Source organism: Mustela putorius, unplaced genomic scaffold (genome assembly GCF_011764305.1).
Source record: "Mustela putorius furo isolate JIRA1106 unplaced genomic scaffold, ASM1176430v1.1 tig00000698_pilon_pilon_pilon, whole genome shotgun sequence".
NCBI classification, from domain to species: Eukaryota; Metazoa; Chordata; class Mammalia; order Carnivora; family Mustelidae; genus Mustela; species Mustela putorius.
In genome coordinates this window covers 4,604,133-4,615,981 of record NW_025421449.1, presented here as the reverse complement: position 1 = coordinate 4,615,981, position 11,849 = coordinate 4,604,133, and the positions used below count along the sequence as shown (strand labels likewise).

The following is an 11,849-nucleotide window of genomic DNA, read 5'->3' as shown; positions in this document are numbered from 1 at the left end:
CTCTGTTTGGGCCTGCTATTCTGCCACATCATATCTCATGCCATCCTTCTCTTACCACATTCTCAAAATTAGGATATTCCTTAAGTATTCGTTCCTACAGCCTTGCCATGACCTCAGCCTCCCATCCCTAACCTTAACACACACATATATATTCTTATTGTCCAGTCTGATAGGGGTTATGTTAGAATTCATGTGTTCTAGGGTACCTAGGTGGCTCAACTGGTTAAATGTCTGACTGTAGATTTTGGCTCAGGTCATGATCTCAGGGTTGTGGGATTGAGCCTCATGTTGGGTTCTACATTGGGCATGGAGCCTACCTTAAAAAAAAAAAAAAGAGAGAGTAAAGTAAAAACTTTTGCAAAGTTGGAGGACTTACGCATTTCAGTTGCCAAGTTTACTACAAAACAATGGTAATCAAGACGGTGTGGTACTTGCCTAGGATAGACCTATAGATATAGATAGATAGATATAAATAGATATCTATATAGATATAGAGCTATATATAGATATAGATAGATCAATGACATCAAATTGATATGCAATAAATAAATTGAGAAGCAAGAAATAACATTTATGCACAACTGATTTTTGACAAGAGTAATAAAACAATTCAATGGGAAAAGAACAGATTTTTTAACAGCTGGTGCTGGAACAACAGGATTCCACATGCAAAAGGAGGAAGTTGGACCCTAAGTTCTAACTAAGAGAATTTCTTCTTAGTTAGAGAACTGAATTCTCTCAATAGCAACTGAAAAATTTAAGATAACATACTAACCAACTAACCAATGTTAACATCAATTAGTTAGTTGGTTAGTTGAAGTTGGTTTTCAATTCAGTGAAATTATAATATTAAAAAGTTTATCCTGGGGTGCCTGGGTGGCTCAGTCATTAAGCATCTAAACATCTAGCTAACTAGTCAGTAACTAACTCCAGTCCCGCTGAAGTTGGACCCCCCCCCCGCAACACACACACAACACAAAAAAACTAATTCAAAATGGATCAAAGACCTAAAACTATTCAACTCTTAGAAGAAAACATAAGGGTAAATCTATGTGAAGCTGGATTGGGCAATGGTTTATTAAATATGATATCAAACCTATAAGCAACCAAAATAAAAATAGATAAATTAGACTTTATCAAATTTAAAAACTATTGAAAGGACACCATCAAGAAAGTTAAAAGAATGTAAGAAAATATTAGTAAACCACATATCTGATAATGGACTTATTCCAGAATATATATTAACGAACGGTCACAACTTAACAATAAAAGAACAAAAAAATCCAATTACAAAATAGGCAAATATCTGAATAGGTATTTCCCCAAAGAAGATATACAAATGATCAATAAGCACATGAAAAGGTGCTTAACATCTTTAGTCCTCAGGAAATAAAAGTCAAAACCACAATGAAATAGCACTTCATCCATTAAAACAAGGATAATTAAAAAGAGAAATAAGTTTTGGTGATGTAGAGCAATTGTAGCCCTCATACACTCTTGGTGGGGATATAAAATGATGTAGCCATTTTGGAATACAGTCTGGCAGTTACTCAAGAAGTTAAACATTGAGTTACCATTTGATCCAGCCATTATCTTCCTTGGTATGCCCCATGAGAAATGAAATCATGTACACAAATGACCATAGTTGCATTATTCACAATAGTCAAAAGATAAAAACCCAATGTCCATCAACTTATGAATGGATAAATAAAATGTAGTGTATCCATGTAATGAAATATTGGCCTTACAAGGGAATTACTGATTCATGCTACAACATGGATGAACCTTGAAAATATGTTCGTTGATGTTCATATTAAGTGGAAGAAGTCACAAACACCACATAATATATGAATATATTTATATGAAATGTCTAGAATAGACAAATCTATGAAGCCAAAGTAGATTAGTGGCAGCATATGGATGAGGGGGATGAGGGAATTGAGGTAATGGGTTAAGGGTGTGGTTTTATTTTGGAGGTGATGTAAATGTTCTAAAATTTATTCTGATGGTGATATGGCTGAATATATTAAAAATCCTTGAATTGTACTGAGTGACTAGATCTTCATAAAGCTGTTACCAAAAAAAATTTTTTTTAACTTAGTGTAGGTAGGGGTGCCTGGGTGGCTCAGTTGATTAAGTGCCCAAGTCTTGATTTTGGCTCAGGTCATGATCTCAGGGTTGTGGATTGAGCTTGGGCTCTGTGCTGGCCAGAGTGTGCTTGAGGTGCTCTCTCCCTTCTCTTTCTGCCCCTCCCCCCTGGGGGGAAAAATCTTAGAAACTGTAAAAATGGGGAATATTGGCTAAGCATTTAATGCAATGCCTAGCACATAGTTCATACTTAATAAATGGTACCTATTGTTAAATCCATACCATTTTAATTTTACACAGCAACATAAGCCTTGAGCTAGCATACTGTGTAAGTATTGATTTGATTATGGAAAAGCCAATTGGATGTGTCTTGGTTCAGATAAGATAATGCCGGTGCCAGATAAGGTAATAGTGTTAGGTCCATGGTCAAAGGAACGAGACTGATATAAAGCAAAGGTCAAGCAAAGCTTTATTTCGCGCCAAGCATTGAGAATCAAACCGACTGTTCGGGGTCGCCTTTACAGAGAGAGGGGACCCCCTCCCCAAGCCTCCTCACAGACTTTTATAGAGCAAAGGCCATGTGGTTGAGCCTGGCCACACCCAGGTGGCCAATGAGATTGCAACACAGAGAGAAAGCTGCACAGTCATGCTAGGTCACACACGGGTGGCCAATTGAATTACAGTTCACCCCATAGTAGCTATTTGAACTAGCCTATCATCTTGGTCAGGATTGGTGCCCAAAAGGTGCCCCAAAGGTGGGGCCCACACTCCTTGGTAGCTAGGGAGACATTATGCGTGCTCCACTGTTGGGATGTCTCCACCTGGCCCAACTCATTCCCCCATTCAGGCTCTGTTGTCTCCACCTGACCTGACCCGCCCTTGTATTTGGGCTCTGTTACCAGGGACTGGTCGACTAGTAGAATGCTACTGGTTTCCCCGACTTGCTTTTAAGTAAGTTCCCGGCGGGGTGGGGTAGGGTCAGTTTAAGTTTTACTGCCTACACAACAAAATGGCTGTTCAGCCGAGATGGAGCCTCCCTTACTAAATAGGCCCTTACAATAGTAGGAGGCATGGAAAGGGAAGGGATAATTTCTAACAAGTAAATTGTGACATTTTATAGAAAAAGCATGAAAGTAAAGTCTATAGGGTTTGGTTATTGATTATGATGGGTGAAGTGTTATGTATCTCTCAGAAGAATCAGATTAGGAGAGAGAAACCACGCAGTAACAAGTGACACAAAATTTCCAATTTAGTCATCTGGTGGTGAGAGTACATAAAAGTTGAAATGCCTACCTTCGTGCTAACTGCTGAGAAATCTGAGATGGCTTCTGCCCTTAAAGTGCTTCCAATTTAATAGAAGAAGACTGACTTAAGGGAAATGGAAAACCATTAAAAATCCTGTAGGATAGTACTAAATTGAATTCTGTTTTTTTTTTTTTAATTTATTTATTTAACAGAGATCACAAGTAGGCAGAGAGGCAGGCAGAGAGAGAGGAAGGGAAGCTTGCTCCCTGCTCAGCAGAGAGCCAGTTGCGGGGCTCAATCCCAGGACCCTGGGATCATGACATGAGCTGAAGGCAGAGGCTTCAACCCACTGAACCACCCAGGCGACCCCTAAATTGGATTTTGACATGCTCATCTCAGCAGGTCTATCAGAGCCATTTTTCCTCCAGTATGAGATATAGCTCTGCTTATTTGATCACTTGGCTTGGGTTTTGGTTTTTCCCAAAACATGGTTTTTGCCTTGGGTTTTGCCCGCCATTCATTTGGGGGAATAATTTTTTTAGAGAATAAATTGGTCTATGTCATTCCCTTGATTCAACTTCTCAGTACCTTCCCACTGGAACCAGAATAAAATCCAAATTCCTGGCCCACCCTCATGAGGAAGCTTTTGAGTAGAAAAGCAAGTAGAGTGACAAGTTGGTGGTTCCCAGACTTAAGTGTGCTCGAACCACCTGGAAGCTTTGTTAAACAAATTGCTTGGCTCCGCCCCAGAGTTTGAGTCAGTAGATTTAAGGTGGAGCCTCAAATCTGCATTTCTATCAAGTTTCCTAGTCAAATTGCCGCTACTTGTATGAGGACCATACTTGGAGAACCACTGTAAAAGCTTAACTGGTTTTTGCTCTGAAATAAACTTTTTTAATAAGTTTAAGATACTGGTCTGAGCCCCTGAAATGACCTCAAACGTTTAATGCTAGTGTTTGTGTCAGCTGTTAGGGCTCTAGTATAAGGGAACCTAGAATCACCCAACAACCTGTATGGAGTGGTTTTGATTTATAATGCATCTCGAGTTCTGACTGTCTAGAATTCCAGTAAGTTTTCATTCATTTCATAGGGATCTAACAAAAGACACGGTTTTCATCTCAGTGGAGACGGTACATCAGAGGCCAAGAGGCTGCACCTGGCCTTGATGGTGCGTGGCCCTTCTCAACCCCCCGTCACAGAAAGGGCTGTGGGATTCCTTAAAACCGCTGTGACTTGAGAGAGCCCTAAAGGGATTGAATGGTCCCTGCGGCCGAGAAATGTGATAAAACTGGCTCGTTCAGCAGGAGGGTGCGTCTCCTCCCGCAGGTGGAGCGGCGCGGTAGGAGCGACGCGGAAGCAGGAGCGGGGCTGAGCCGGGTACCGCCCCCTCCAGCTGCAGGGGCGTTCCCAGCTGCCGCGGCGATCCTAACGGGCTCGGGCGGAGGCCCCTGGCGCTCCGCCTCCCGGCGCCCTCCCCCGGCTCCATCTTGCTGCCGACCAGGGTTGGGCTGTGACGCTGCTCCCTCGGGTCAGGTGAGGAACGGCGCCCCCTACCCTTCGTGTGCCCCTTTCCTGGGTCACCTCGCTCATGCCAGCTCTGAGGTGCGCCGTCTGGGAGATGGCGGGGCCCGGCGTGTGTCCCCGCGGTAAGGGTTCCGTGGAGGTGCCTGCGGGCCTCCGGGGCGGCGGGCGTCTCCGCGTGTGGGTCTCAGGATCCTGGCTCCCCTCGCGGGGGCTTTCCGGCGAAGGCGCACGCCTTGGGGTAGACGAGGCGGCCGGCCTCCGTGCCACTCGGATGCGATGTTCGGAGAACAGAGGGAGCAGTGACACCCCGCGCGCAGGCAGGTGGACCACAGGTGGACCACAGGTGGACCACAGGTGGACCACAGGTGGAGGCACTGAGGCCAGAGGATGGCCGTGCTGAAGTGACCTCGAGGAAGGCTGAGTAGGGAAACCAGCAAGGAGCAAGGAAAGCTGTCTGGCTGGTGACTAGATTTTCCGGTGACACAGCAAATTTTGGGAAATTTGACCTGTGCTTCACTAGGCCTGGGACAGAATGCGTAAGCCTAAAATTGTACGTTGCCTCAAGTTTATAGTTCTTGAAGCTGTTCTAGGAAATAGCATTCCAGATTTGGTTCCTCTTCCCCGAACAGCCACAGAAGTGTGCTGATATCAGGCCCGTCTGTCCTGAGCGAACACTTCCTATGCAGCGTGAGGTGGCCAATGTCCACCATGAAAGTGACGGAAATGAGAAGTCCTAACTACCTTTAAACTCCCTAATATCTTCTATCTGATAGGAAGCTGATCTGATAATATGATAATTAATTAGAGTGTAATGAATTACGTCTCAGGCACAGAAGGAGTTTCAAGCTCTAGATGGCAGGGAGAAGAGAGAATTTTGGCCACTCCAAATTTAAGCTGCTTTTTAGTCCTCACTGGCAATGGTTGACTACCCTGTCCCTTACTCTAGTTTTTTATCCAAAGACCCTTTATGACTGATCTAAATCGGCCTTCCCCACCAAGAGGCAGGTTTGGGGAAATTGTAGTAGCTCCTGTTGGCCATTTTCATTTGCCCTTTCTGTTTCATAGATCTGCGATAGCTGCCTCTTGTGTTCCTGGGCTTCCTGCCATCTTCAGACTCCTATAGTGAGACCCACCCCTTTTAGTAGCTGACTCACTGGGTGGAGATGGTTTGGAGAACCAAGAATGATTTCTAGTCTTTTAAAACTAGTTACGGATGGAGAAAGTTAAAATGGATATATAAGCTTTTGTTTGCCAGTATAGTCTTATTACTCCTTGGTCAAAATGAGTAATTTATTGAGTCACCCTGGAATTTGTTTATTTTTTTGCAAAAGCTTTTTATTTTTATTTTTTTATAGATTTTATTTATTTATTTGACAGAGAAATCACAAGTAGGCGGAGAGTCAGGCAGAGAGAGAGAGAGAAGCAGGCTCCCGCTGAGCAAAGAGCCCGATGCGGGGCTCGATCCCAGGACACTGAGATCATGACCTGAGCCGAAGGCAGTGGCTTAATCCACTGAGCCACTCAGGCGCCCCTGCAAAAGCTTTTTAAATCTACCTTTTGAATAGATGATAAATACACAACTCCAAAAGGGCTAAAAGTACATTGAAAATTGATTTTCCTTCTCAGTATGCCTCAATTGCCTCCTTGGAGGCAGCTACTGGTTTCTACCTTTTTGAGGATACCTTCAGAGATGTTCTCTTATACATACAAGCAAATAAATGTATTTTCTACACTTATAATTGGCAGTTTATGCAGTTGTTTTTTTGTTTTTTGTTTTTTGTTTTTTGTTTTTTTTTAGTTTATGCAGTTTTTACCTTGCCTTTTCCCCCTACTTATTGTGGTTTAGAGATGGTTTCATGTATGAGTTAAAAAATACGATTCATAGACCAGGAACATCAGCATCACCTGGAAGAATCTCATGTCCCATCTCAGAAATGAAGCAGAATTTGGATTTTTAACAAGATCCCCAAGTTATTCACATACACATCAAAGTTGAAGAAGAAAAAAAAATAAATAAACGTTGCAGAAGTACTGTTTTGTCTAGTACGTTGTTCAAAGAAGGGAGAGAGATTTGAGCTTGGTAAGTCAGGGAAGGGGAGTGAGCCCAGGTGTGAGGGCCAAGTCAGTTAGTAACAGTGGCTGAAGCAAAGGCATGTTGGGAATGGTTCAAGTGGTAGAGATTTCACATTGGAGGTTAGGTATTGTTAAGAGATAAATTGGAACCAGTACTAAGAAGACCTGAATATCAGTTCCATGAATTTTCATGTGATACTCCAGCAGCAGTCTTTGAGGAGTTTTGACTTGAAGAGTCATATACTGAGGGAGGAGCATTTCAGGAAAATTTTAAGTGTGAGAGTATATGCAAGGACATAAATAGAAAAGTAATTTTAGTAAAATAAGCACCAAGTGATGAACACCTGGTCTAAGGATATGACCATGAGAACAGAATTTATGGGAAGAGTAGAAGAGGCATTTCAAAGGAAAAAGAAAAACATTGGGTTATTTACTGTACTTAGTAATACGTAATTTAAGTAGTGGTACTAGTAACCGGATTTTTTCCCTCAGGTTTTTGTTGAAATCCCAATCAGCCAACAGACATACGGTATTAGTTTCAGGTGTAGACTTTAGTGATTCATCACAACACCGTGTGCTTATCACAAGGGCCATCCTCAACACCCATCACCTGTTTAACACCCCACCCTCCTGCCCAGTAAGCATCACTTTGTTCTCTATAGTTGAGTCTGTTTTTGGTTAGATAGAGGATATTAAGAGTGATCTGGTGGGGAAAAATGAGTATTTAATTCCACACCAATACTGAAGGTCTCCTAGCTGGCTTCTATCTTAATATAGTCCTCATTCTTTTTTCATCTTACAATTATATCCCACCTTTTGCTTTGCACATGGTAGTGTTCAACTTCCCCACCAATGTATCCATCACCTTGAAAAACAGTTTAAACCTCTGATCATCCTTTAACTCTCCAGTCTTAGTACAGTGTTTTAAGGTAGATGCTAAAAAAATGATTATTTGACTTTATGTAGATATATTTGCCAGGCATATTGTATCTGATCACCAGTAGTTTTTTTAAGAAATGGTCAGGCTCTGAAATGGTATTGTTTCGAATGTGTGTTTTTCCCCCCTCTGTTTATTTGTATTGTTTTAGGTTAGTGGTATTTTCTTCAAATGCAAAAGGCATTTACACACATACATACGTATGTGTATATATTTGTGGCTTTTTGCTTCACCCTGGCTGTATTTGTTTTACATGGGCTGTGTTTTACTTATTTTAGTTTAAATTCTATTAATTAACATACAGTATATTATTAGTTTCAGAAGTAGAGGTCAGTGATTCATCAGTTGGTATAACATCCAGTGCTCCTCACATCACCAGTTACCCCACCCCCCCCCCCTTCTAGCAACCCTCAGTTTCCTATGATTAAGAGTCTCATTGTTTGTATGAGCTGTCTTTTTAAAAAAATCTTTATTATGGAAAAATTGAAACATGCATGAGTGGGCAGAAGAGTGTGTTGAATACCCACATACTTGTCACCCAGCATAAATAACCCACTCGTGATGATCCAGTTTAATCTATACTCCTGCCCAGCCCTTTCATATTATTTTGAAGTGATTCCAGGATATTACAGCATTTTATATATATTCAGTGTGTATCTCTAAAAGATGAGATGCTTCACAAAAATCATACCAATATGACAGCTAAATATCTAATAATTTCTTAATATCATCCGATAAATAGGTTATTGTTTGCATTTCCAAAGAGGAATGAGTTCCTTTTGAAGAAAAACACTTTGAATTCATTCTTCTTTTTAGAGAGGGAGAGAAAGAATCTTAAGTAGGCTGCACACCTAACACAGAGCTCAATCTCACAACCTGGAGATCATGACCTGAGCTAAAATCAAGAGTCAGACACTTAAACAACTGTGCTACCCAGGCATCCCTCAGTATGTACTATAGTTCAGGAAAACCATAGAGTTGATAAAAGGAGATTTCTCAAAGATTGCAGATAATAAATGAAGAAAAAAATGATAGAATTAGATCTAGGCATTGATTATCAACCATGAAAAAGAGAGATGGCTGATCATTTATGTGTTCCCTGATAGAAGCAAACAATATTTTCTAAGTATGCGTGCCAAAAAAGTAATCTGATCAACCTTCTAGACCTGACTACAAATTTGTAGTAAGTAAATAACTGTTAAAGATTATCATGGAGATTCAATTGGCAAAATCCAGATAGAGGGAGATTTCAAGACAAATTGTCAGTTCCTTCAACAAGTAAGCTGCACGGAAAAAAAATAGAGGTGAGGCTTTTACAAGAGATTTAAGAGACATGCCAAATGATTAGACTATATGGACCTTATTTGTATACTGATTTGAACAACCAAACTGTGAAAATGATTTTAAGACATTTGGATAAATTTGAACACTGAGTGGACATCTGATAATAGGAAATTAAATTTTTAAGGTACAGTATTGGTAAATAACTATGGCTTAAAAGAGTCTTCTTTTTACAGATAGTATATTGACATATTTATGAGTAAAGGGATATGATGTCCAGGGAATTGCTTTAAAATGATCTAGGGAAGGAGCACCTGGGTGGCTGACTTTGGCTCAGATCATGATCTCAAGAGTCCTGGGATCAAGACCCATGTGGGCTCTGTGCTCCATGGGGAGTCTGCTTGTCCTCTCCTACGCACCCCCACCCCACCCCCAGCTTATGCTCTCTCTCAAATAGATAAAATCTTAAAAAAAAAAAAAAAAAAAAACCCTAGGGAAGGGTACCAATGCAATAGAATTAACTATGACTTCATAATTATTGAAACTGAATATGAAGGTTATGTGAACTTTCATTATATCAGGTTGAACCACAACAAATTTGTATGTTAAAACAGGATTTCAGTAATGCCATGTAGTTCAATCTAACAGTATTCTAAAATTTTTGAATTTTCCATAATAACCAAGTAAAAAACAGTAAAAATACTTAAAAGACAATAGAAATTTGAACACTGACATATTGATGATATTACAGTTTTATTTTAAAAACAACCCTGTTAATTAAAAAAAGTTACGTTTGTAGGTATATATAGTGAAGCATGTATAGGTTAAAATGGTAACATGCCTGGGATTTGATTCAGAAAAATCCAGTGGAGTGATAGGAGATGAGTGAGAGTACTGAAAAAAAAAATTGGCCATGAATTAGTAATTACTGCAGCTGAGTGTTGAGTCTTTGGGGTTTCTTACACCACTAACTTTACTTTTGATTAAGTTACAAAAAGGTTTGTGTGACAATGGAATGCTAACTTCCCCCCCCCCCCAAAGATTGTATTTATTTATTCGACAGAGAAAGACTTCGATTGAGGGAGAAACAGGCTCCCTGCTGAACAAGGAGCCCAAGGTGGGGCTGGATCCCAGGACCCTGGGATCAGGACCTGAGCCGAAGGCAGATACTTAACCAACTGAGCCACCCAGCACCCCCAGAATGTTAACTCTTAACCATTGTTTCCCATAATGTTGCATCACCAAATAAGGGATATCTGTGGCACCTGAAAAGCCTTTATTTTAATATGTATATGTTCATTTTAATCTTACCTTCTCAAGAAGCTATCATAAGTTTTCCATTTATGGAAGTGATATGAAGTAATCATAAAATAAATTTAAGTGAAAAATTATTTCGCTTAAAAGATAGTCTGTAAATATTCCACAAGTAATAGTACTAGTAGTATTCAGATATGACAGATTGTGTGGTATGAGGAGAATGAAGTTGGAACATTTACTATGCTTTACTGACTCTACTGGTGTGAATGGTGAAACAAAGAAGCGTTTTACAAACTTTGCTTATACCTTTACTATCTACCTATTGAATGCCTGACAGACTCTTTTGAGAGAAGGTATAAAACTGTATGACAATATATATCTTCAAAGGACTTAACCCTTACAAAAAAAATTAGAGGACTTTTTTTGTTGTTACAGAATGTCATACCCAGGCTATCCCCCAACAGGCTACCCACCTTTCCCTGGATATCCTGTAAGTATTGCCACTTTAAAGAGTCACATAGCTTGTGTACTTGGAACCAGCATTGTATAAGACTAGTCCGTGACAGATGTTACTGGTTTGCTAGAACAGGGGTCATAATCTCAATTGCCCAGAGGTACTGAGTAGAAGTGTGTTGGGTGGGTATTATGGACGAATGAGAGGGCACTTGCCTCACTAAGGAAAGCCAGCAGCTAACTCAGCTGTAGCCCAAGCCATGGCGGGAGGCTGACTCAGTGTTGCTAATACTCCATTTCTTCAAGTAAAACCTGAAATGTGGATTTGATATGAAATTGCCTCATCTTTTTGAACTGGAAAATTAATCTTTTTAAAGGTTAAGTGTTGTATGAGCCAATAACACATATATGTAAGTTAAATCCATCCCATGAATCACTGGTTTTTAACCTTTGTGTTAGAAGGTTTAAAATAATTAAGAAGGGCTTGACTCAGCAAATTGCAGTAGATTAAAGGTCCCTGGATTTGTATTTCTGAGACTGAGTATTTGAAGTTCATTTCATAAATGTGCTACTAGGTTCTGCCTTGTTGATGTCTGGACTGTGAGGACTAAACTCACAGCTGAGACATTTAAGTGAGAATTACGCATTTCAGTTTTATATTCCCTAACTGAGTAAGGCTTCTTTCTAACTCTGGGAGAATACAAAGAGAGGCCTATGTAGGTTAATGAGAATGTGTGAGTCCTTATGTAAAATGAATAAATAGCTCTCCTGAATTTATCATAGGAGTGATGAGAATTATGACTATGTTCTCAGGCTCCTATATCCTGAACTGGACTCTGGCCACCATTTTGTCAGTGTGGGCTAATTTCTGAAACGACAACCCCAACCTCTAAGTGACTTTACACAATAAAAACTTATTTCTTACTACTTTAGTTCCTAGAAATCAGTGGTGGGAAGGTGGGAGGGTGGGAGGAATCAAGGAGGCTTTAGT

General features: G+C 40.3%; 1 protein-coding gene across 3 annotated transcripts in view; it reads left to right on the top strand.

The window, feature by feature from the left end:
* Positions 1-4,728: 4,728 nt before the first annotated feature.
* The window catches only part of ANXA7 (annexin A7), a 33,714-nt gene continuing 26,593 nt past the window's right edge, over positions 4,729-11,849 (top strand). For 2 of the 3 annotated variants that reach the window (XM_004769449.3, XM_004769447.3), the window contains exons 1-2: positions 4,729-4,866; positions 10,841-10,895. In XM_004769449.3, coding sequence (XP_004769506.1) covers positions 10,842-10,895 — 54 coding nt within the window. In that variant the 5' untranslated portion in view covers positions 4,729-4,866; position 10,841. Of the gene's footprint in view, positions 4,867-4,958; positions 4,980-10,840; positions 10,896-11,849 lie in introns of those variants that run through there. The other variant, XM_004769448.3, reaches the window with a different exon arrangement.